Source organism: Cydia amplana, chromosome 6 (assembly GCF_948474715.1).
Source record: "Cydia amplana chromosome 6, ilCydAmpl1.1, whole genome shotgun sequence".
NCBI classification, from domain to species: Eukaryota; Metazoa; Arthropoda; class Insecta; order Lepidoptera; family Tortricidae; genus Cydia; species Cydia amplana.
In genome coordinates, this window is record NC_086074.1 from 11430732 (window position 1) to 11458658 (window position 27927).

The 27927-nt window shown below is 40.1% G+C and overlaps 1 protein-coding gene across 1 annotated transcript; it reads right to left on the minus strand.

The window, feature by feature from the left end:
* Positions 1-3486: 3486 nt before the first annotated feature.
* LOC134648877 (carbohydrate-responsive element-binding protein) lies at positions 3487-27870 on the minus strand. The gene is made up of 17 exons (XM_063503462.1): positions 27416-27870; positions 25653-25759; positions 24028-24101; positions 23159-23284; positions 22103-22259; positions 19153-19248; positions 17849-18016; positions 16090-16356; positions 15197-15543; positions 14219-14428; positions 12924-13092; positions 12032-12141; positions 10082-10246; positions 8750-8877; positions 6931-7054; positions 5453-5582; positions 3487-3655 (listed from the first exon to the last, which is right to left on the minus strand). The coding sequence occupies exons 1-17, from the start codon at positions 27772-27774 to the stop codon at positions 3531-3533; spliced, it is 2862 nt and encodes a 953-aa protein (XP_063359532.1). The 5' UTR covers positions 27775-27870; the 3' UTR covers positions 3487-3530.
* Between the last annotated feature and the right edge of the window lie 57 nt (positions 27871-27927).

Consider the following 27927-nt stretch of genomic DNA (forward strand, 5'->3'; position numbering starts at 1 on the left):
ATTTGTTCTTAATAATCTGGTCTCGCTGGTTCGTTATGTATCTTAGAAGACAAACAAACGAGCACCCAGAACAAGGAAGCAACTTAAAAGCGGAATTCCGTAAAAAGAGCGAAGTATTAGAAGCCCAGAAAGTTTAACCACAGATATAAAATAATGAAAGATTGGAACCCAAAAACACGTGTGACCCATACAGAAATGGTAACACTAGGTAGTCAAAGCAAAGACTGAAAAATATAGGTAGAAATTAACGATAGCGATGGTAACAGCTAATTTGGATATAAGGCGAAATCATTGCACTCAACAGCAAGCACTGGGAAAATAACAACAAGCATTTTATTTAAATAAATAAACAAATAAAAATATAACTGGACCATCTTACACAAATCAACCTAGTCCGACAATAAGCTCAATAAGATTCCGAGACGGCAAGATTTTTAGTGACATCTGGTAATGATTCAGACATTTTATCATTTATTATTAATTAATACTACTTGTAAGTTGCAACGATGAATACTTGCAATTGTATCTGATGAGGTAGGTATGCGAGACAGATTATGCTTTTGTATTTAAATTATAATTAGGTACTTACATTTTATTTTATTAGCGCTCTATTTATTACATAGATGAAGAAAGTGTAATAATCATGATACAGGTAGGGTTACTGTCTTAAATATTTGCTTTAAGGGAATTGTACCTAATGTATTTATATTTCATACGAAATGAATGATAATTGTTGTACATAGTTTATAGTGATAGCATTTTTATTGAAATGCTCAGTGTGTACCAAATAGTATTGAATTGTAAATAATGGTGACTAATACTCGAATGCAGAATGAGTTGTTGGACTGTGAGAGGTAGGAATAAATGATCAATACATGTAGTAGTTTTGTTTCCAAACTGTATTCCAATAGAACAACGATTGCACATTCCTTGTTAAAGCTCGCGGCGCGGGCGCCCTCAGAGGCAACGATACATCATAAAATTATATCACTACATAACAAATTACAACAATATATTTACGTTGGCACCGATTTATATACATAAATATAAAACATTTGTGTAACCACACAATCCATATAAAAATATTTACTTAAAGTAGGCACTTACGTAAATATACTTACAATTTAGTCTAAATAAATCTCGACATCATTAAATTCATTTTCTCTTATCGTACTATAAGTATTGGCATTCACGGCTCGCCGGGTAGGACGGGTAAAGTTCACAATATCTGGTCTATGTACCTCGTGTGCTTATAACGCACGTCGTGTGCGTGTATAGGTATAACATATCATTATCATACATATCTGAAAACTACTACTTCTTTGGTAAAAACATAAAGAAATCACCCTTGTTACAGAATGACAAAACGTCAGTTAAAGGCACTAGATTAACGCCACATTGTTAAATCAAATATATACAGATATATTTACACTCCAAATTTAGTAATATTCCAACATAATATAATATTAGTTGCGGCCATTACTTCCTTCGATAATTTTCTCATAAAGATTTACACCGAAAAAGTTCAGCTGCCAGAAGTGCTGTTACTGATAAATATTTTCTTCGAATTGTTGGAGAAAAAAAGAGAACTAGAAAGTAGAAATGTTCGGTAGAACAATTTTCTCTAGATCGTTTCACCGTCCCTGGATTTTAACATTTAAGTACCCTAATGATAGGCTTTACACGAAACCTAATCCACTGGCGTGGGAGACCAGTTTACGCTTCACAAATTTTGTGCGTTGTACAAATTGCAAGTGTTCACTTTTTGCATTTTTGCACACTCGCCAATCATGAATATAATTTTGTGTGCAAATACCTCTTCAGTGGACGCTCGAGTTGGGCGTGCCGCAGGGCGGGGCGTGCGGCGTGCATGTTAAACAAATGCAAGCGTATAGGAGCGGCTTTAGTGCACGCTGCTTAAATCACTTGTGAGCCCGACGCCACGCTGCACGCCCCGCCTGGTTTTTATATTATCACGAACAATTTTTTAAAGCGGCATAATCATGTTTCGAGCTCTTTGCATAAAAAAGTTATAAATATCCGTCGAAATATTTATTTTTTGTATCAACTGTAATGGATACTAATTATTTCATGAGGTATTTGTACAGTCTATGCCTAAAACAACATCATACAACATAACTATGTAATATTAGTCTCTTCGCCGGCCAGGGATTAGTAAAATTTCCTATACGTTGCTTCTAACGCTAGTGCAGTGATGGAACAACATTTGTTATTCCAACGAGTTAACTAAAAGTAAATTGCATCAATCGAGAAAATAATGTATTCAAAGTTCTAACAGCTATAAGAAACATGTACCTTTTGTGCCCAAATAAACATTAAAACAAAACAGTAGCCCTACGTATACGTATAATTATGAAAAAAAAACCCACTAAAAACGTATTTTTTCTACTTGGTTAATAATTGGAACTGAGTGAGATCACAAAGTACGACATTGGTGATTTTTATTGTAAATTTAATTCAACATGAATAATTTCACTCCACAACAACAAACTGATACACATTAGTTATAAATGTAACAAAGTCTAAATGCTTCAGCGAGTAAATAAATTCCAGCAAACGTATTCGCTACCTTTGTTTGAAATATAAAATGGTGTATATATTTACTGTTGGACTTTGGTCGTACATCGATATTAGAAACAAACAGCCGGCGAAGAGGCGATCGCGAAATGTTTGCGATGTGAGCACACTATTAAAGTTCATTTATTTAACTTGTCATCTGATTTTTAAGTGCGACGTTATAAAAATAAATCCGCTGATAAATCCGTGTTTTAAGAATTTAGATACATAAATATACATTCCTAGTTATAAGTCGATAAATAAAGAAGTACCAGATTCAACAAGTGAAAAAAATAAAAAAGTTATATAACTGGATAATTAAATTAACAAAAATAATCGAATTATCGATATAAGTACAACAGACAACAGGGACATTTCGTTCAAATAGTGCACTCGCATCAAGACTTAAAATTCGTGAAACAATTCCGCAACAAAATATCAGGATGACACGTCACTCTCACCAAACATCTTGTACTACATCTGTATTATTTTCTAGGAAAATACAAGCAGTCGTCCCACTGCCGACGCAGAAGCAACGTGCTATATCAACTATTTCCTCAAAATAAAATAAACGTGTGAATAAAAGAGATCCATATAACAATTCTTGATCAGTGACTATTCACATTAGAAGCGACCTTTAACCCTTTAACCGCCAGAGTCTGATATATAAGACATTCCATTTCCAGCTCATTTCGCCAGACTGATAAATAAGACAAAGATCTGATTAGGTTTTTACAGCACATTTATAACTCCCGTAACTATGCGAACCTTACTCTGCGTGGTACAATTACTGTCGGTGGCGACACGAGCACGCCCGATCAACAATTGCTGGCGGTTAAAAGGTTAATATTCCATTCCTCTTCTCGCTTCAGCAGTGAGACAGCACCAAGAGTATTCGGTACAGACAAGTGAAGTAGCATCTACAAGTGAAAGTCAAACCTCCCGGCCGTGCGTTATGTGGGCTCGGTCTTGACGGCGGCGCTGACGGCCGCGGCGGCGCGCGCCTCCTCCGGTAGCCGCTCGGGCGAAGACAGGATGTCGGTCGTGGTGCATAGCACGCGGAGGGAGTTTAGGACCGCTGCAATTGTTACCAACATTATATTTACTTTATTTTATTTTTATTTTATTTTATTTTAGTACATGGAAAACCAACAGCGCTACATATATCCAGAAATTACAATAGAATCACAGAGCCAATTATAGGTTCTCACTTATAGAAACACAATAAATTATAAAAAGTTTTTGCCCAACTTAGTTACACATACAAGTTCACAAAGCATAAGAACAGATGATCTATATGTATATGATCTATGTTTACAAAAATAAGTGAAGAGAAGAAAAAAGAAAAAACATTTTGCGAGTAATACACATTCAATAATGCACCGAGCCCTGACCTGCGCCAGAATTATTGTCACCCATGAAGTATCTAATTAATACTTACTAGTATAATTTTGGTTACAAGTATAAGCGCTGGTGGCCTAGCGGTAAGAGCGTGCGACTTGCAATCCGGAGGTCGCGGGTTCGAACCCCGGCTCGTACCAATGAGTTTTTCGGAACTTATGTACGATATATCATTTGATACTTACCAGTCGCTTTTCGGTGAAGGAAAATATCGTGAGGAAACCGGACTAATCCCAATACGGGCCTAGTTTACCCTCTGGGTTGGAAGGTCAGATGGCAGTCGCTTTCGTAAAAACTAGTGCCCACGCCAATTACTGGGATTAGTTGCCAAGCGGACCCCAGGCTCCCATGAGCCGTGGCAAAATGCCGGGACAACGCGAGGAAGAAGAAGGACAAGTATAATTTTGGTTACTTAATTCGTATCTTATAGAAAGTTTTATGCTCTAGGCAGAGCCGGGTATTATTCGATTAATTTTTCGAATAAAAAATCATTCACCATGGGATTATTGGTGCATAAATTATTCGTACCTAGAAATTTTCAAATAATAAATTATTCGTTATTATATTCGAATAAATAACACCAATGATATAGTACACGCTCAGATTGCTATCAATTAAGTAATCTATTAAAACCTTATTGGCTTTATTTGCAATAGAGTGCTAACCACCGGGTAGGGTGGTTCAAGCCGGGCGTCTTCGTCGCATCAGTGGCGCCAACTAGTAATTTATTTAGCCCCGGAATTGGCTCATACATAAAATAACACAAATGTTTATCGGTAGTTCCTGATTTCTACACGGCTACCACGAGTTGGCATTTGACATTTACTTTAGCGACTGCGTGAACTCGATCGCATTCCCTCTCTATCACGCCAATACATGAGTGCGAGTTACATGGATTGCGGTCGAGTTTACGCAATCACTAACGTAAAGTTCAAGTGTTAACTCGTGGTACGGCTTTACGGCTACTGAAGTAGGTAATAGGCTACATGATTAATTTTCATTTATGGTATCAATCGATCGGGTTTGTTTTTAGGATCAAATGTCTATATGGGACCCATTGCATTAAAGTAACACAAAAGTCAGAAATTGTAGTCAAAGGCCGACGTCGCACTTCACTCGCGAAACGCCCTATACAAAACGGCCAGAGGCCGTGACGTCATCGCCCATCTTGTAGTATGGACAAAACAAGAAAATTGCGTTTTTGTCGGTGAAATATTGCGTTTATGTATATAGTTACTATAAAATATTTTTTTGGATGAAATGTAAGGAATCGAATGGTACCCTTACTTTTATCGTTTTTGGAAGTTAAAAAACTTAAATTTTGAAATTTTCAGGTTCTGTAATTTTGTAATTTTTCAATATTTTATTTTAATATCCAGATTATTGTGATAAATTGCTCGTTTGCTATCTATTTTACTAGATTTTGTTATAAAATTGAACATGTGTCATCATCCCTATTGTGTAAATAACCTACCCGGGCGCATCTCGACGAGCGAGCAGTGCTGCTCGGCCCACAGCAGCGTGGTGCGCACCAGGTCGGCGCCGCTGCCGCACGACACGCACGCGCTGAACGAGTCCACCAGCGCCGCGCACACCACGCTAAACTGAACCAGTGCTAAGGACATCATTATATATGTATGTATGTATGTATGTCACTTTATTGCACATAAACAGGTTTACATAAAACGGACAAAAACAAAACAAAAATAAGAATGTTATGTACAAAGGCGAACTTATCCCTAAAAGGGATCTCATCCAGCTAACCTTTGAGAAAATGCGAAAGGATCAAACACTAACAGGTGAAAGACAATTTAATATGGACAAATATATATATGCGACAAAGCAACATGCAAACAATGCAATAGATTGGTTTAATTCAGATTCAGATCTTTTATTTATAAACATAAAGTAAGTTTACACAATACTGACGGTGGGCTAATATTAGCCGTAGAAAACACGCGAGCTAACTGCGCGTTCTACTAGAAGTTCACGTAACGGCCGCGGGTACACTGGACCGCATCGCAACTTATGTTCGAACAAAACTTCAACATTTGAGCGCGTCAGTCTTTAAAGAATGTAAGGAAATTGAAAACATTCACAACTCAAATACTGTTTTGTAAGAAAAAGAAGCTTTATTTTATTAGTGCAGTTCGCCTAAGTTTTGATCGAAAAAAAAATAGCAGGAATCGTTAGGTACTAAAATCAGATAAACAATAATAAAAAAGACTTGGAAGTTCTGATTTTACCGCTTCGGAAACACGGCATAACACTATCTATAGACACTAATAGTTTTACACTTTACTATACTTCGTTTTTTTTTAGCATTAGAAATAAGGTAAACAATCTTGATGTGTCTTTTAATTGAAAAACACATTTTAAAAATAAGTTACGGTAAATATGTAACAATTATGAATCTAATACGATCTTTTATAGTCTTCTGCTTTCATAAGTAATAGTTATTGATTTTTAAAAAGTGTTTTTCAATTAAAAGACATGTCAAAATCGCTTACGAAGGTTTCAAGTTCTTTCTAATGCCATAGAGAAAAAAATACATAGAGTGCTCACTCCATACATCAGTTCAGACTATTAATTTCAGTGTCTACATCTAGCATCGAGTAGCGGAACTATCAGTACTGCTACTTGACAATAGATGTAGCACCGACCGGAAAGTCTTATCTCAACGGCATAAGACTTTCCGGTCGGTGGCGACATCTATTGTCAAGTAGCAGTACTGATAGTTCCGCTACTCGATGCAAGATGCTAATAGTCTTTTTGGTACTAAAACTGATGTATGGAGTGAGCACTCTATGTATTTTTTTCTCTATGCTAATGCTAAAAAAAACGAACTATAGCGATAACTTATACAACCATCATACTACGTCAGTGGGCACCGAAGGGTTAAAACTCGTTCGGGCCGACTACAAACCTGTACTAGTTAAATGTAAAGGATACCAGCCAATACTTCCATGTGTGCATGGTGCGCGTGGCCACGTGCCGCGCGAACATCTCGCGCAGCCGCCCGGCGCGCGCGCGCGACACCGGCGCGCCCGTGGCCGGCAGCAGCGAGTGGCAGTTGCTGACACACACACACACTGTTAAGGTCGCGGTCGCCGGATGACATTGAAAGGCATAGACTAGGAATCCTCTAGACCAGCGGCACAGTACACTAAGAACAGTAGTGAATCTAAGGCCGCTCGGCAAGTTATTTACCTACTCTTGCGTTGGCGCTTAGGGTTGTCACTTTTATTTTTAGTTAAATATTATTTGCCTATTATGAGTAGCACTAGGTTTCTATTTATATAATATAATGAAATGTTCTATCAATTCATAAATGAGGTATAAATTAAGGCCGGTAAGAGCAGGCAAATGCGAGCGTACTCGAATGCGCGCGATCACAGTCGCGGTACGGCCCACACTGCCGCCACCGTATTCCCCCGTATATTATGCTAATGTGTGCGTGGCAGCGCGTGCGTACAGGGCGCCCGGCGCGCACGCACACATTCAAGCCGGCAGCGGCACATTTCTATGAAGATTCTCTACTGTTCTTGTACTGTGCCAGCGGTCGGCAACCTTTTAGCAGCCAAGGTCCACATAGTAGTTAACGAAGTTGACGCGGGCCGCACTTTGTTAATATTTATGACTTTATCAGACATTGTCGTTTGTCAATATTACATACAAAATAGCCAGGGAGGCTCGCGGGCCGCAAGCGACAGGTTCACGGGCCGCATGCGGCCCGCGGGCCGCGGGTTGCCGACCGCTGCTCTAGACTGAGCATAGTAACGCTGCCCTCTCTGCCACTTATACGGTAGTTTTACTCCTTCGAGTCAATCCCGTGCCGTGATTGGTCCGTGTCTTTGAACGGACCAATCACGGCACGGGATTCGCTCACCTCGTCCCCACGCACCCCCGTATTTTTGGCAGCATCGGTTTCATGAAATAATTGCTCTAAACTCAGTCTACAGAATTCCTAGTCTATGTTGAAAACATTGATTGATTGTATAGAGAGATCCAAATGGAGAAGTCCGTCTAGGCTAACTCTGCACTCTGGAGCGGAAGCTCTTGGAGTTTCCAGGGTTCGAAATTATCCAGTTAATTATAGTCTTTGATAAATATCCCAGATATGGATGGTGCTATATTTATTTTCTTTGAATTCTTTGATAGTAAAAAATAATTGGACGATTTTGCTATTTTTTATACATTTTATTAGGTTATTAGTTATTATCAAATCGATAATTATCAGGCATAAAATTCACGATAATTATCAAGATAACTATCCTTTCGAACCCTGGGCGTTTCATTGCCCTTCCGTTTTGAGCGGAAAATTAGGAGCGGAGCGACAAGTGCAAATTTTTACACAGATGCCGCCTGCGACGCCTGTGCATATCTTGTTATGCTATAATTTTGTGTGTGTATCTTACACACTTCTAGCATAACAATATACGCGTTATAGTACACATGTAGCATAATAATATAATATAGATAAATACGTTATGGTAAGTATATGATGATAACACTTTTATCTCTCAAGCCAATAACAATCTATCCTAAAAGAACATCGTGTTTTCTCATGATCTGATATTGGAAAACAAACATAAAACACACCCACTTATGTAAACACTCAATGAATCGCCACTCAGTCTAATATAATTAAGATACATTGAGAAAAAACAACTTAAGATCGGATTTCAAGTGTCAAGAGGCTTTTTACTAAGTCAGAATGACGTTTTTTTTATTTCTGTTACAATATTTGTATTAAATACTGATAACTCACGATATGGAATTGTTCAAACACTCGATTTGCTGTCGTAAACTTTCCATTTCCTCTTTTATTTGGTTTCTCTCAGCTTTCAACTGTTTAATGTACTCAGCTCCTTTCTGTAGCATGGCAGCTTTGCTTATCTGTAAATAACAAACAATTTTGTCATAACTGCTGTAAAATAAAGCCTGTTTTGTTTACATATATGCTCTTATAGATCGTAACCAGTAATGTTAGTTATTATGTGTGACAAATAAACATCTATATAAACGACCACGTCGACACAGATGATAAGACCCTAAAATTCAGTCAGCTGTTTACTTTAATTTAGAATAATCTAAATTAAACCATAAGGCAACACTCAGATTCAGAAACAACAACTATGTATGGTACATTATTCAAATTTACTGACATAAATCCAAAACAAATTTAAACAACAATCAAGCATACACAGATATCGCCTTTACGCTTTACTTTTAATTTAGAGCTACTCATAGCACCAAAATCGAAGTCTACAAAATAGTTCAGTGTCGGCACAGGGTTTACCAAAAACGCTAGTTATACACCTGAATCGACAGTCCAACAATGTTTTGAAACGCTGCACTTTTACTTTAGCCGCCCTGGGACACACGAAGCAATGGTAGTTGGGGCATAGAGAAAAAAATACATAGATTGCTCACTCCATTACATCAGTTTTGGTACCAAAAAGACTATTATTTTCATAGTCGACATCTAGCATCGAGTAGCGGAATTATCAGTACTGCTAGTTGACAATAGATGTAGCACCGGCCGGAAAGTCTTATGTTGTTGAGCATTAGTTAGACTGTCAACTATGAAAATAATAGTCTTTTTGGTACCAAAACTGATGTACGGAGTGAGCACTCGTGTCTTACTATACACCGTGTTTTTATTGAATTCCGTTAACTTCGGGGTATGGTTAAGTACGTTTAAGAGAACTAAATGGCTAATTTTCAAAAAAAATTTTTTTTTTGCTTTTAAAAAAAAAAAATTATGTTTAAAAACTAATTAAATGTAGCACATAGCGTTGTTGTAACACGGGCATTACATTTAACTCAATCAAACAATTGAAATCTGTGACATATCAATGTCATTTCGAACATCGATCGAGCGAGATTGTACTTAAGTTTAGTAGCAAATGTATGAACTCATTCTAAACACTAATCAATATGTAAACCGGCCCTAAGGCAAGTGTACACGCTTGTAGAGGCCTTATAGAAAAAAAAAATTGATTATCTCCGAAATGGAGTTAATTAGAATATCGGTGTCTTTGAGAAAGTTAACGGAAATAAAAAAAAACACGGTGTATTTGTCTATGGTTGAGGTTACCTTAGCGGCGGGGTTGGCGTGAAGCTGCGGTATGAGCGCCTGCAGGGTGTCGAAGCCGGTCTTGATGTTGTAGCGTCGCTTCTGTTCCGCGTGCATGTGCGTGCGGCGCGCCTCGCGGGGCGAGCCGGCGCGCTCGCCGTCCGGAGACACGGGAGGTGAAAGGCTCTGCACATAAACAAATTATTTTCTCAAAAATGGACGGCAAAGTCGACGGTTTTACTTTTTTCTGTGAAAATTAGAACGATGACAAGATAGTAACAAAAAAATATATTAATTCAAGCAAGTAGTAGTAATACAGATTTGTTAATTAATTTCCTTCCGGAATTATACATTTTACGCATAATACCTACTGTACTGTTATAGTCTTGACAAACAAATAAGGTCACAGGTCAAAGTAAACATATCTTGTATCTGAGCTGGTTTTGCGCATATCTGAATTTCAAGGCGAGACGTGACCCTGTGACAGCGAAACGTGTAAAAAACATTTTAATAATTGGAAGCAAATTAAGTAGGCCGCGGATGGATTGAATAAGAATATAATAACATTATCTTAACGAAAATCTATTTACCTACCTACCTACCTAATCCTCATAACTAAGAACAGCTGTAAAAAGTAATGAAATAAATGTATTTTTATTTGTATAAAATAATAATGTAATAAACAATTTTAATTATCACATAGCCCTCATTTCGTATAAGTATTAGGTCAAGGAAAAGTAAATCTAGTATCATATATCATGTGTTACGATTTGAAATAAAGGTAGCCTTAATTTTGATATAAAGACGTATTCCGATTTTTGGTGATGTCTACTCCACCACGTTTGTAACACACACTAGAATAGGAAATGCGGTTTATTACGCTTGCCGTACAAGCAAGCTAAGTGTAAGTGTAAGGCCTGAGTGAACGCTCGAAGCGGAGCGTTCGGCGGGGCGTGCAGCGTGGCGTCGGGCTCACAACTGATTTGAGCAGCGTGCACTAAGGCCGCTCCTATACGTTTGCATATGTTTAACATGCACGCCGCACGCCCCGCCCCGCTGCACGCCCAACTCGAGCGTCCACTCAGGCCTTACACTTACACTAAGGGCGCATTTAGACTGCGAGTTTCATTAGGTACATCATTATATTATAGGTCGGCTGACATGGATGTAACCTCAATAGTTCGCAATTTAACAAAAATCGCATCCGAGTTCGCGCGCCGTGTGTAAACTCGGATATCGTAATCCTACAGCTCAAACTGTCAATTCGGTTATCTATAGATATCGTTAGATTTGTACAAGATATGGAGTGGATGACTGAATATTTTTGTGTAAGTAAGTACATAAGAATAATGCTGACTAAAGATGATGAAATAAAAATGAACACATTACAATTGCACTGAGATAAGCCCAACCTTGACGGTATCTTAATACTTTTTTTCTACTCCAGCACTTAAATGTGTCAATTAAATGACTGACAGTGATATCTAAAGCAATGTCATTTGAATGCTTTGTCTATAGGCTCATAAGATGACTGCTAGCAGTCATCTTATGAGTATAATACAACTGCTTTATTTTTTTTAAAGATACAAGTTCCGATCATCTTGATTGAAAGAGGTATGTTTTCATTTACAATAATAACTCTTTTTTTTTTAAATTATAACTCAATTTTTTTTAAATAATAACTCTTTTTTTTTAAATAATAACTCTTTTTTTTTAATAATAACTCTTTTTTTTTTTAATAATAACTCTTTTTTTTTAATAATAATTTTTTTTTTTTTGCTGCAGCTGTCATAGAAAAAGTAATGTATGCAACAGCTCATAATTGGTTCTTAAAATTCTCGGGTCTTTTTTTACAAAACTCGACTACGTCTCGTTTTGTAACTTCGACCCTTGAATTTTAAGAACCCTTATTATATCACTGTTGCATAAACTACTATTATTGTTATGATAGGAGTAATTGGTGTGACTGACCTGGTGGGGGGACATGACGTCGCTGCCGATGGGCGACGGCTGCCCGCGCCGGTGCGGGGACTTCGGGTCGCCCTCGTCCGCGGGGCTGTTTAGTTTGTATACACTTTGTGCTGCAAAAAAACGAAACGTTTAACACGTGCATATGTTTATATGTCTGTGTAATACGTCATCGTAGCTAAGACGTGTTGTTATCAATCTATCGAATGAATAACAATGAAAGTGCATGTTTGTGAGTAATCATTACATTTAATAATACGCGTAACATATTTACGGCGTTATTCATAAACGTCTGCTAAGTTAATCAGCTGATGATCGTCGTTTGTCCCTTTCTATGACATTCTCTCTCACGAGACCTGAGAACAAGCGGTGTTGATTGCTCGTATTTACGATTTATGACAATACAAAGACATAGATCAGTAATATGGGAATCCTCGAGCGAAGAAAGCGCGTGATACATCTAGAGCGCGGAAAGCCACATGAAGCCGCGGAAGTGTAAGGCCTGAGTGGACGCTTGAAGCGGAGCGTTCGGCGGGGCGTGCAGGGTGGCCGTGGCGTCGGGCTCACAAGTAATTTGAGCAGCGTGTACTAAGTCCGCTCCTATACGTTTGCATTTGTTTAACATGCACGCCGCACGCCCCGCCCCGCTGCACGCCCAACTCGAGCGTCCACTCAGGCCTTACACTAAGTCCTAAGTAGACGCTCGAAGCGGAGCGTTCAGCGAGGCGTGCAGCGTGGCGTCGGGCTCACAAGTAATTTGAGCAGCGTGTACTAAAGCCGCTCCTATACGCTTGCATTTGTTTAACATGCACGCCGCACGCCCCGCCCCGCTGCACGCCCAACTCGAGCGTCCACTCAGGCCTTACACTAAGGAGCTAGCTAGAATAATACTAACAGTGTTGCGCGCTCAGCAGCTGCGCGAGCATGACGCTGGCCTGCGGCAGCTCGGGCTCGGAGGCGACGCTGCAGAGCGGCGGCGGGCGGCGCGCGCCCGGCGCCTCCAGCAGCCCGCTCGACGACGAGCGCGAGCGGATGCGGAGCGTGCCCGTGCTCAACTCGCGTGCCTGTTGCAAACACAGACATATAGGGTCATTGCGCTAGTTTTCGTCCACTTGACAGATTATCAAATAATATATTTGATATTTAATTTGCTACTTGCGAAATATATTTTACAGTACACTCGTGCGTAAAATAGCACTTTTCGTGCGTATGTCGAAACTTTAAAGTGCCATATGTACTGTAAAACGTTGTTCGATACAAGTGCGAAAAAGAGGAAATTCGAAACGAGTGGCGATAAATTAAAACACGACCGAAGGGAGTGTTTTAAATCGACACAAGTTGCGAATTACCTATTCGCACGAAAATAACTATTTTATGTAGATGGATATATTGTTTAGACATTAGGATAACAATAAGTCCAAATTTGTGCAGCAATATAGATTTATATTCAAATTTTGTCAAGTGGACGAAAACTACAGCTGGACGAAACTAACGCACCTACTATTATGCATCCATCACAACATCAAAAGTAGGGTTTGCAATCCGGATCCGAAATGTATGAAATTATCCGGATCTGGATCCGGATCCGCGGATATTCCCATACATTTCGGATCCGTCGTGCAAACCCTAATCAAAAGTCAAAAGATTATTGTTAAAAGAATAAAAAAGTTTATAAGAATTAAACATCGCCTACAACTTTTGCATTTCGCCCTTTCTCCAGGGACGGAAGTTATTTTTCAGCCTATATACAAATCTTAGGTAATTAGATCTTATACAACTACAAAAATGAACATCACAATACATGTTCATAGAGTTTAAGATTATACAAGTCAATTGCACCAACAACAATTAAGAGTGAACAACGCCAATCGGCAGCGAATTATGAAATTTCCCATATGACACAATTTAGCAAACATATGAACATTACTAATGGTAATAGACGTTTTATTAGTGCAACTGAACATAGTATTTCTAGGGAAAAAAAACAACTGGTCGCACTCCGGGAGTGCCGGCAGAAGTGAAAACTCAATGACATTGTATGTTTTTCGATCAGGTCACGTGTCCGTCTTACGAATTTTCAATCTGTCGAATCTGTCGGTCATGTGACCTGTCGCGAGTTTAACATTCCCCACCTCAAAAAGTGCACAGCGCCGCTAAAGTTTTCACTACAATAAAATATGACACACTCACCCTAGCGCTGTGCCTCTGCGCGGCGGCGGCGGCGGCCTCGTGCGTCTGCGCGTGCGCGGGGGCGGGGGCGGGGGCGGGGGCGGAGGCGGGGGCGGGGGCGGGCGCGGGGGCGGGGGCGCTCACAGACCAATCGGCGTTGAGCTGCGCGCCCAGAGGTAAACTGTGCGAGCGGTACTGATCCTTGTTCCGCCCCGCGGCTGACGTACCCTGCTGCATTTTTTATGTCTGTTATTTAGGCCGTTTGGCGAGAACTGATACGCAAGTACATTTTAAACTTGTTGATGAACATTTTCCCACCTAGCCAGGTTCTATTCACAAAGCGAACGAGTGTAGTAAACTACTTTCCAATTGAATTTGCAGGAAAATTTTATTTACATAAATAAATACTTACATAAAAAAAAAACATAAATATTTACATAAAAAACCGCTGGTGGCCTAGCGGTAAGAGCGTGCGACTTGCAATTCGGAGGTCGCGGGTTCGAACCCCGGCTCGTACCGATGAGTTTTTCGGAACTTAGGTACGAAATATCATTTGATATTTACCAGTCGCTTTTCGGTGAAGGAAAACATCGTGAGGAAACCGGACTAATACCAATACGGGCCTAGTTTACCCTCTGGGTTGGAAGTTCAGATGGCAGTCGCTTTCGTAAAAACTAGTGCCCACGCCAATTACTGGGATTAGTTGCCAAGCGGACCCTAGGCTCCCATGAGCCGTGGCAAAATGCCGGGACAACGCGAGGAAGATCATGATTTAGGCCGTTTGGCGAGGACTGATACTGATGAACACAAATTAAAACATTTTCCCACCTAGCCAACTTCTATTCACAAAGCGAATATTCTACTTTCCGATTGGATTTGCAGGAAAATATTATTTACATAAATAAATACTACAATGTTGTTATTAAAAACTGAAATAAAGACTTTAGTTCAAATTCAGCGCCAGCTCAGAGAACCGGTAGGTTCCAAAAGCTTGATTACCTGTTGCGAAGAATTTGTCAGAGGCGGCGAAGGCATCTTGAACGAGCGCGCATTGACAGTGTTCGTCGGTTTCGCTTTGTACGCTTCCACCGGGTTCGGCTGTAAGTAGTGCATCTGCTGCGGCCTCGACTGGGTCCTGTCGACTTGCGAGCTCGGACTCTGCTGCCCATAGTTCGTATATTGGTTGTTGGGAAGCTGGCTCGAGTACATGGCCAGCCGCGGCCGTGGTTTTTCTCGAGCGTACCCGCTTCGACCCTGAATGACGATGGCGGAAGCGTACTTTTGGTTTTGCACCGGTTGCTGCAGTAGCGACACGGTTTCTGGTGCCGTTTGAGAGGGTGGCACAACTGCTACAAAAACAGGTGAATTAGTTTCGCCTAATCTTTTCAGTAGACATTTTTATATTCACTTATTACCGCACATTAGACGATCTGGCAGAATCAGTAACTCAATTAAATCTTTGATTTCCTATTTTCACGTAAAGTTTTATGACGTTATTCATAAACGGCTGCTAACTTAATCAGTTGATGATCGTCGTTTGTCCCTATTTGTCGTTATGTCATAGAGAGGGAGAAACGATGATCATCAGCTGATTAACTTAGCAGACGTTTATGAATAAGGGGGTTAGTTTATTGGGGGACATCTTACACAGATCAACCTAGCCCCAAACTAAGCAAAGCTTGTACTATGGGTACTAGGCGACGATATACATACTTATATAGATAAATACATACTTATATACATAGAAAACATCCATGACTCCGGAACAAATATTAGTGTTTATCACACAAATAAATGCCCTTACCGGGATTCGAACCCAGGACCATCGGCTTAGCAGGCAGGGTCACTACCCACTAGGCCAGACCGGTCGTCTATATTAGTCAGCTCAATACCTGCGTTATACTTGTAGGCGGGATCCGGTTGTGATATAACTTTAGACGTGTACTGCACTCGTTTAGACTCGAACACGTTGTTCTGCATCTGACTCGTTTGCGCTTGCGGCGAGTTCTGCTCGTACGAGTAGGGCATGACGTCTTGGTTGACCATGTTGTTCTGCATGTCCGTCTGTACGAACAACCGGTTGTTGGCGTACATCCGCATGTGCTCATTCTTTACAGTTTGATCAGACATCGACATCATTTGAGTATTATTGGGTGAACCTACAATCAGAAAAAAAATATTGACGATCTAGAGACGCATAAATTAAATGTGTTTGCAGGCATAGGTAGTATATTTGTTGTTCACTAAATGATTCTATTGGCTAATAGTATTTTGTGCAACAGTTACATAATAAGGGTTCTTTTTTTAAGAATTTTATGACCTACATATTTATTCTAAGACAGCAGCAAACACCTAAAATGATAAGATCAAAATAACCTATACAAGAGTAAATCAATTTGGTTTGTAGATTAGAAGTTAGCATTTAAAAAAATACAATTGTTGTACCTACAGTAGGTACAACAGTTGTATTTTTTTAATAATTACAATTCATAAAATATAGTAACTATATTTTATGAATATTCTTAATAATTAATAACACTGCTACTATGATCTTATAGATAAGCGCCGGCTCGCTTCATGCGCCGCGATTCTAATGAAGTTGATATAGATATCATAGACAGTCATTTAATTGACAAATAGAAGTGAAAAAATAAAATTGTATATTTGACGTTGTCAACATTCCGCGCTGCACAGTTGAGTCGCTCGCGGCACAGTTCTCGTGGGGTAATTTTATACGTTTTTAGAGCTCTAGTCAAGCGGGCATTACATTATACAATTTGCAGAGCGCTAATTAAGTGTTGCTAGGCGAGATAAAAAAGAGCTTCTTCATTACACTACACTAGCTAGCGACGCTAGTTAGTGTCTTATTTTCATTTCGGCAGTGATCATCGTTCGAATCGAACCGCATCTTCCGAACAGAGCTAGTATATCATGGCACCATCAAAACATCAAAAAGTTGGCATTGTTTTAACACTGTTGTCTAGTTCAATTTTCACGAATAAAAATCTTTAATTGTAATCTTTATGTTTTTTATCCCATAAAAATGGCATGTCTTTATAAAGTTCAGTCATATTTAGCAGTACTTCCTGTGCCCTAGTCTGTGGCTGCGTCATTTTGAACTGAAATACAATAAATAAAACATCCATACGTTCGAGTGCGTCGGTGGCGTGCCGACAACTGACATTGCACAGTAAGCGCGCTAAAACCATTTACACTATGCGTTCTAGTGCGCTAGGTAGCGCTAGTGCGGCAGAGCACATGTGATCGCACTAGATTTTTTTTTTTTTTTTATTAGAAATAGGTAAGCTGACACAATCTCACCTGATGGTAAGTGCCGATGCAGTCTAGGATGGAACATGCTTACCTAAAAGATGTCTATTCACTCTCGATTTAAAAAGATCCAAGTTATAGTGGATTGGGAATAGATTTGCAGGAAGTGAATTCCACTCCTTAGCCGTTCGCATGATAAAGCTGGATGCATAGCGTTTGGTACGAACCAGTGGCAGAGCAACGACGTGAGGGTGATTGGGTCACTAACTGGCTAGCTGCCTTTACACTATGCTAAATTAGTGCGCTAACTCAGCTAGCGCTCTGCAAATTGTATAATGTAATGCCCGCTTCACTTGTAGTTATTCTAGTTGGTTGGTTTACCGTGAATGGTCATCTGGCTGGGGGAGATGGTGGCGCTGGCGTGCGTGGCGGACAAGTCGTAGCCGTGCCCGTACGAGTCCACGTTCATACTGTTGCGGAACATGTTGTCTTCGGCCGGGAGAGCTGGCTCCTCCGGAACCGGCGGCAGCCGTGGAGTTGACAGTAAGTCTGCAAATTCTACCAATAAGTCCACTTCTTATATTACTATACTCTAAGCGCCACTTGCACCATTTCACTAACCCGGTGTTAACCGGTTAAATCAAGAGTTACCATGGTTACCAGTAATTTGACATTAGGTTAACGGTTTAACCGCTTAACCCTGGGTTAGTGGGATGGTGCAAGTGGGCTTAAGACAGCAAGTCAGTAGGAAAAGGCGGCAAAATTAACCCATTCATTGCCACCCAGCCAAACACTACATCCGCGCCAGGCCACAAAAAATTCTTCATATAAAGTTGTAGTACCACGATCCCGATTATCGGGTCGTCCGGCCTGGGAACGAAATCATAAAATACCCGATAGTCGGGTTTTCGGCACTGACTGTGTTAAAAATGTAGACGCGAAGTTGACTTCCCATAGAAAATTTGAATTTCGCGCCTTTTTCTACTGACAAGACCCAACTTGTGTTTCCGTATATTATTGAGTTTGCTATAGGACGCTTTGACGTTTCATTGCACCTTAATATCGTTTTACAAATTTATTAACCTTTACCTATCCTCGTAAATTCAATTTTTTTATATGCTCGGTACGCATTGTTGCAGCGCTACGTCGTCGTACGTTTGAAGCGCTAGTGGCCTAGCGGTAAGAGCGTGCGACTTGCAATCCGGAGGTCGCGGGTTCGAAACCCGGCTCGTACCAATGAGTTTTTCGGAACTTATGTACGAAATATCATTTGATATTTACCAGTCGTTTTTCGGTGAAGGAAAACATCGTGAGGAAACCGAACTAATTCCAATACGGGCCTAGTTTACCCTCTGGGTTGGAAGGTCAGATGGCAGTCGCTTTCGTAAAAACTAGTGCCCACGCCAATTACTCGGATTAGTTGCCAAGCGGACCCCAGGCTCCTATGAGCCGTGGCAAAAATGCCGGGACAACGCAAGGAAGATGATGGTACGCATCGTCGCACATCCCTGGTGGAATCACAGCTTTAATCTTTAATAGTCCTCAAAAAGTCTTTAATAACCTCAGTACTTTTTGTACCGAGACTGACTGAAATAGCAAGTTACGTTCGTACGTTTCCGTGAAAATACGATCGAAAATAATTATGCACTACATCTGTGCGGCATTGAACACCTATTGTTACATACCTTGGAGTGGCTCCAATGTGTCCATAAAATCGTCAAGATTAGGTTGAAGTGGCCCTAAACTTGGTTGAATGAAGTCTGCTAAGCTGGCACCTCTTGCTGAAATTATTTAACATCATGAGAACCAGCATTTTATCAGTATTTATTATATCTAGTTTAAGTTTATCCGACCAGCGGAAATTACAAAAAGAAGTGTTTAATTCCGCATGAATATAATATGTATTATGTATAGGTAAACATCAGTTTCATTATGATATTTCCATTGAGTGGGGCACCAAAATCTTATAGCCGGTATAGACTCGCGGCTCGCGGCTCGGCTCGCGGCGCCTTGGAGGATATAATCAAACGGAGACGCCATGTCTGTAATTTTCTGTACAAAACAGTCTGCCGATTTTTGCGGGGGAGGGGAACGTCAAATGTATGCGTAACGTAAAAACAGCCATGTCAGATAAACGTCAGTCCATACATTGTGTATGACCGTTGGCCGCCTATTTTCGACAGAGGGGAAAGCCTGTTAATGGCTACTCCGTTTAGTTGTATCCTCCTCGACACACTCGCGTTCGGCTTGTCATTCAGTTATAAACCTTATGCCGTGCCGTTAGTGTTTAAATTATATTAGCTCGATGAGCTTACGAGCCGCGAAACGAGCCACGAGCCCACCGTTTACACTCACGTCTCGTGGCGCGGCTCGCGGCTCGGCTCGTGGCTCGCGCGAGAATGTCAACCGCTTTTCAGGAATCTGATGGGTGACCCATTGATATGGTTTGAATCCGGCATTGCCATTAAATGAGAATAAACCAATCGAACGCAAACGGCTGATGGCTGGATATACACACATGAAGGTCAGGTCTTTGGTGGTGAGTGTGCGAGCGGGACACTGTTATACACGTGCATAGCGCTGTCTCGGTCACATATCTAGTAGATGACAGACAGACAGTGAATGAGTTACCGATCTCTCTCGGGTCCGGGAACGCGAACGGCTGGTGGCTGGAGATGGTGGAGAAGAGCGTGTCACTCATGAAGGTCAGGTAGTCCGTCGGTGTGGGAGCGGGACATCGCTATACACGTGCATAGCGCTGTCTCGCACACAGTAACAGACAGTAAATGAGGAGTTACCGATCTCCCTCGGGTCCGGGAACGCGAACGGCTGGTGGCTGGAGATGGTGGAGAACAGCGTGTCACTCATGAAGGTCAGGTAGTCCGTCAGTGTGCGAGCGGGACATCGATATACACGTGCATAGTGCTGTCTCGCACACAGTAAGAGACAGTGAATGAGGAGTTACCGATCTCCCTCGGGTCCGGGAACGCGAACGGCTGGTGGCTGGAGATGGTGGAGAAGAGCGTGTCACTCATGAAGGTCAGGTAGTCCGTCAGTGAGCGAGCGGGACATCGCTATACACGTGCATAGCGCTGTCTCGCATACAGTAACAGACAGTAAACGAGGAGTTACCGATCTCCCTCGGGTCCGGGAACGCGAACGGCTGGTGGCTGGAGATGGTGGAGAACAGCGTGTCACTCATGAAGGTCAGGTAGTCCGTCAGTGTGCGAGCGGTACATCGATATACACGTGCATAGTGCTGTCTCGCACACAGTAAGAGACAGTGAATGAGGAGTTACCGATCTCCCTCGGGTCCGGGAACGCGAACGGCTGGTGGCTGGAGATGGTGGAGAAGAGCGTGTCACTCATGAAGGTCAGGTAGTCCGTCAGTGTGCGAGCGGGACATCGCTATACACGTGCATAGCGCTGTCTCGCATACAGTAACAGACAGTAAACGAGGAGTTACCGATCTCCCTCGGGTCCGGGAACGCGAACGGCTGGTGGCTGGAGATGGTGGAGAAGAGCGTGTCACTCATGAAGGTCAGGTAGTCCGTCAGTGAGCGAGCGGGACATCGCTATACACGTGCATAGCGCTGTCTCGCATACAGTAACAGACAGTAAACGAGGAGTTACCGATCTCCCTCGGGTCCGGGAACGCGAACGGCTGGTGGCTGGAGATGGTGGAGAAGAGCGTGTCACTCATGAAGGTCAGGTAGTCCGTCAGTGAGCGAGCGGGACATCGCTATACACGTGCATAGCGCTGTCTCGCACACAGTAACAGACAGTAAACGAGGAGTTACCGATCTCCCTCGGGTCCGGGAACGCGAACGGCTGGTGGCTGGAGATGGTGGAGAAGAGCGTGTCACTCATGAAGGTCAGGTAGTCCGTCAGTGAGCGAGCGGGACATCGCTATACACGTGCATAGCGCTGTCTCGCATACAGTAACAGACAGTAAACGAGGAGTTACCGATCTCCCTCGGGTCCGGGAACGCGAACGGCTGGTGGCTGGAGATGATGGAGAAGAGCGTGTCACTCATGAAGGTCAGGTAGTCCGTCAGTGAGCGAGCGGGACATCGCTATACACGTGCATAGCGCTGTCTCGCATACAGTAACAGACAGTAAACGAGGAGTTACCGATCTCCCTCGGGTCCGGGAACGCGAACGGCTGGTGGCTGGAGATGGTGGAGAAGAGCGTGTCACTCATGAAGGTCAGGTAGTCCGTCAGTGAGCGAGCGGGACATCGCTATACACGTGCATAGCGCTGTCTCGCATACAGTAACAGACAGTAAACGAGGAGTTACCGATCTCCCTCGGGTCCGGGAACGCGAACGGCTGGTGGCTGGAGATGGTGGAGAAGAGCGTGTCACTCATGAAGGTCAGGTAGTCCGTCAGTGAGCGAGCGGGACATCGCTATACACGTGCATAGCGCTGTCTCGCATACAGTAACAGACAGTAAACGAGGAGTTACCGATCTCCCTCGGGTCCGGGAACGCGAACGGCTGGTGGCTGGAGATGGTGGAGAAGAGCGTGTCAGTCATGAAGGTCAGGTAGTCCGTCAGTGAGCGAGCGGGACATCGCTATACACGTGCATAGCGCTGTCTCGCATACAGTAACAGACAGTAAACGAGGAGTTACCGATCTCCCTCGGGTCCGGGAACGCGAACGGCTGGTGGCTGGAGATGGTGGAGAAGAGCGTGTCACTCATGAAGGTCAGGTAGTCCTCGTCCGTGAGCATGTTGGCCGCGAAGTCGCTGCACTGCGAGAACGACTCCACCGTGTCCATGTCCGATATCTGCAAGTTTCCGTTTCAGTAGGAACACATTTTGGAAGAAAAGCGAAAGTGAGTCTATAATGTAAGGTCATATGAAGACTACTTGCTGCAAAATGTTGCTTCTAGTAAACATTTTTTTAACTAGCAGATACGCCTGCAAGCGATATTACATTTTTTTTTTAATTAAATCATAAATGTCCCTAAAGCGCCTCTAGGATGTGTAAACAATAAAAAAAGGGATGGGAGGATTCGCACGCTTCTGGTAATCTTCAGTAGCTCAGTTGGTTAAGAGAGAAAATGTATAGCTTCTTGTAGTTGTAAAAGTCAGCGAGAATGGTCTGAACACAACTTATATTCATTTCAAGACTATTTGAGTAAGTGCGATTTAATTTGAAACCTTAAATTCAAGTAGTAACGTTGAAATTCCATTGCCATGTAATTGGTCGATAAATCGTACTAAGGTGAATGTGGCTAATTCCGTCATAAGTCGTAGGGACTATTCCGTTCAAGAGCGTATATTTCTTTACAGTACATATGGTGCTACTTTCCCCAACTAGTGCGGGAAAGAGAACTTTCCGTGCGTAAGTCGAAAGTTTAAAGTGCCATATGTGCTGTAAAACGTTGTACGATACACGTACGTATAAGTAATTCGCAACTCCCTTCGGTCGTGTTTTAATTTATCGCCACTCGTTTCGAATTTGCTCTTTTCCGCACTTGTATCGTAAATAACTATTGATATACAAGCTTAGGAAAAAAAACATTCGCTTTGATTGCTGAAACTAAAAACAATCGTTGCTTTGTCGATGAATTTATCAATTTTGTTCGAGAAAAAGGGTAATGTACGGGATTAGCCACATCTCATCTTAAAATGGTAAATCTCTTATGTAACATTTAGAATATTTGTCCAAATAAATCCTTACCGCATCCTGGACGGAGGTGTCCCCTTTCCCCAGGAGACGCATTATATGAAACATTCGCCATTTTTTATATTCTGCTATAACTGCTTCCGCTCTACGTTTCCAGTACTTCCCCTCTAATATTGTTGTCTAAAACAGAAACGTGTGTTGTGTGAACGCATATATACCAAATCTATCTGCAATAAACAAAGGAATTGTAAGTATTCATATATCTCAGGCAATGTCAGGTTGTTGTATTTTAAAAAAATCAAGTGCAAATACCACGTGACTTGGTCGTCTGAATAATTACCTACTTAGATGCCTACCAAGTGGTGTACAGTCAGCAGAAGAAGTTGCTAAGCGGGCCAGGTGCTCAAAATGACCGTGCTACAAATTACCGTATCGGTACAATGCCTATTTAATACTACCTATAGTTCGTTTTTTTAGCATTACAAAGAACTTGAAAGAAGGTAAGCGATTTTGACATGTCTTTTAATTGAAAAACACTCTTTAAAAATCAATAACTTATTACTTATGAAAGCAGAAGACTATAAAAGATCGTATTAGATTCATAATTGTTACATATTTACCGTAACTCATTTTTAAAATGTGTTTTTCAATTAAAAGACACCTCAAGATTGTTTACCTTATTTCTAATGCTAAAAAAACGAACTATAGTAACTTTTGCTGCTGACTGTACGCTATTGGCCGAATGGCAAACTTACGTGTTTTTTTTTATTACATCCTTTTAAGATCCGCATAGAATATAAACATAAAATATAACTATATTTTATTCACTCATCTGAATTTAGAAATTACTTTTCAGCCATTTGACCAACTTAAACAAAGTGGTATTTTTTGCCTGTATATGTAATATAATAAAATATTTTTACCTCTGGTTTAACATGAGTATCCACATCCAACGGCGACGCAAACTGGCACACCAGTGTGTTTTGTTTCTTAATAACTGAAAAATAAATGTTCATTTAAATTTAAACATATACCGACTATTAACACATTCACTGCCAAAAACACGTTGGGTGTGTTAATTTTTTATTGGAAATGGGGCGCTTGCCACGTAAAGCGTTAAGTATTGATAATGATTTGAGCTAGCAATATTTGACATATATTATTAAGTATACATATTACTAATAGTCACCCCCATTCTCTTAATCATGGTCATGAAGTTAAAGACATGGCAAATATATGCAATTTATTAAGTGAAATCAGCATAATTTACGAAAACTCTCATGACAATTTGAATGTTCTTGAATCGAAAGTAAGATCCATATTAATTGATTAAATTATTTAATTAAATTCGTTGATTTGATACTATTTCGCCGATATCAACAGTAGTATGAGATAAACCGGTAATCACGTTTTGTACGCGGGACGCAGCGCCATTGGCTGAGATGTCTGGCGCAGGCGCTACCTCCGCAATATGACCTTAAGATAAGGTGCCAATACATTGAAATTGGGACAATCAATTTTTTCTTATATCTTGTTGCCATGGTTACATCTCCACGTGCGTCCTTAACCAATTTTATGGGTGGTATAACCAATTTTTTGTAGATATTCTTTCCCGTTGTCTGTTGTCCAGGGGACAACAGTGGCATGTTTGTTAGAAGAAATAGGGTAATTCGCCAGTAACTGGTCACCTGTTAGTAACTGGCCACCCTAAACTAAAAATGATTCTTTTCACCTATAAACAGAATTCATTTTATTATACGGTGGCTAGTTAATGAAGGCTGCTTATACTAAAATGAATTCTGTTTATAGGTGAATAGAATTATTTTTAGTTTAGGGTGGTCAGTTATTGGCCGATGGCCAGTTACTGGCGAATTACCCTATAACGTTTTTTTACCTCTTGTATTTTCATCAAATCCGTCTATCTGTCCGCGGCTTATCTGAGTGATTGTTAGCATATACTTATGGAGTGTACTTATAGAAAGCCGCAATTTGGCTTAGTATAATATTAACGAAATGGTAAAAAAAGTGGGGGTGAATTTAATTTTTCGCTTCAAGATTGTGGATCCTAAACCTATACGGTATAGGATGCCTTATAAACATACATCGGGGTTTTCGGTGCGGGAATGTTTTACACTAGCCAAATAACAGGTAAAAACTGTAAAAAACGATACTAATTTAACATTTCTAAGCACATTTGGACCTTACTACCTACGTTTAATAATAGTTTGGTAATTATTTCACAATAAACAAAGTTATAAATTCACGAAATAATTCCCGCACCGAAAACCCTGATGTATGCTTATAAATTTATAACACTTTCTATGAAACTAAGTTGTCATTGACACTTGTCTTTATCCCCGACAGAAAAACAACAAAATAGTTGATCAACCAAAGAAATTCGACAGTGTAAGCCAGAACTAACCTGCAGCTATTTGACTAACACTACATTTTTGCTTGCTGATAAGTTATTACTATTGTTTCCACTAGTATTAGAGGACAAATATAAAACGAGCATATAACGAACAATAATAAGCAATTTAATACTCACACTGCATGTGCCAGCACCTCCATATGACGTTGTTCAATCTGATCTTGTCCTTCCACCGAAGTTTTATACCTTTGAAACGATTCCATTTAGGTGAAGTTAGTTTTTGTCTGGGAAATAAATCAATCAAAATACATATAATAATAACAGTTTACCATGCTCTGCTGAACTTTACGCCGTGTTGACGTCACAAATTTAATAATTCCTTACTCCTAAATAAGTTAACTATAAATGTTCTACAACTAATAAGAAACATTTTGACTTGCAAATAATTGAAAACAAACATTATAAATAATAAAATTGGCCCTGAAAGGATGGTGGCAAATGTACAGTCTTTCAGTGGAAACTGTACTGTACGGTAACATAAAGCTGACAGATTAAATATGTAGGTGTGTTATCAGAATTGCTATCGATAAGTGATCTTAAGCTTATACAAATAGCAGCCGTGATAAGGAGCAAGACATTTATCTTATCTAGTCTCCACCAGTTCAAATACAGGTGGAAAAGCAGTACAACTGCTTTATTTACGATATGAATGTTAATTGGCTAATAATGAAACTTTCCAAAAACATTTATGTTAAAGTTGTTGTGAGATGTAATCTTCATCAAAATAAGACTAAGCCAGAATTATAGAAAAATAAAAAGATTAATTAATAGAATCCATTGCTTTTCGGAAATCCATACTAATCTAAAAAAAACTTTGCTAATCTGCAAAATAAGTAGTAGTAGTATAAGTGTAGTATTTTGCTGACTACCAAATTGTATTTTGTTTTAATGAAATGCAAATATTTACATGATTCCACTTGAATTTATTTATACAATGATAAAATGTACTTTTTTATATCAGAAGGAAGAAATTGTAAAACACTTGACCAGTTTATTTTGGTATATGTTATCAAAGGGGCAACAATTAAATATGCTGATAATATTATGATAAAATGCAGTATTTAATCTAGTTTTGTGTCAAAGGTGTCTGTATGTATATACACATCATCATAGTCAGAATAATTAAATAATTAACCAATTAACAATCAACCTATAGTTTAATTTATTAATATGTGATACTACATACTTGTAATATTATTAACTTGTATCACACAATAACTTTAATTACTTTAGGTATTAATATTGTAAATTTATGATGTCCATTAATACAACAAGTATGTGATTAGTAAATAACTAAAAAAAAATAAGGAAGTAGTTAGACTAATGCAAGATAAACTGCACCTAAAGTACATGGTCAATAAAGGTTATAATAGCCAAATCATATTAATAAAAACATTAGATAAATTGCTTCTTAAGTAATATGTAATGGTGGCAAATCAAGAATATAATTGCTATGTGAAGATGTATACTGTAATCAGCACTGATTTATAGAAACTAATTGTTTATAAACTTGTTCATTGTACATAAATATAATCAATCCAGTTATCTGAGTATGTGACCTGTGTCTTTGGTGCAGACTATGATGACCTCTTGTTATCTTTGCAAGCTTATATTATAACCAACTGAAGTATACTTATTTCCCTATTTTTGGATGAAATTTACAAAATTTAAATAAATATATTACAATATTAGATAAATTTGAAAATCTGAATATTAGTCTGAAATGTGATCTTAAAACTTTCGAACCATAACATCAGATCAATGATAAATATCCATCAAGGACATTTCTACAAAAATACAAGAAAGTGAAATAATTGCTTCTAATTGGAATATACAACTAAGATGTTAGCTGTTCATTTAATTAATATAAATAATAATACCTGTAGGCCAAAGTCATACATTTAAATAACTTTGTAAGGGATATCTCAATGGAAAGCTGTTGATGTTGTTTACTGTCTTCTTTATCAAACAAGGAGGGAGGTTCTTTGGACCCTGGAACGGTGTACGTCGCCACCACTGACACTTTTTGGACATTTTGTTCCTCATCTGGTACAGGAACGGCCAAATCATCGAAATCATCTTGGGCCTCAGCTTCAAAGTGCGACACCATGAAATGACCAGAATGTATTGTCTCCTTCCCTGTGGTCGCCTGCATCTTCTCTATGTGCGGCATTGTTCCCCCGCCGTCGTTCATAAGTCCAGTTATGAACGCGTTTTTTTGTTCAATAATTCTCTTCATGAAGGCCTATCAACTTTTAGATTTAGACATATTTTTACTTATCACTCACTCTCAAATTCACATTGTTTTTTTCCATCTGACTGACAGACAAATAACCTAATGTTGCCAATGATGATAAATATTTTCGTTGACAATGTTGCAAGGAGCAAAATA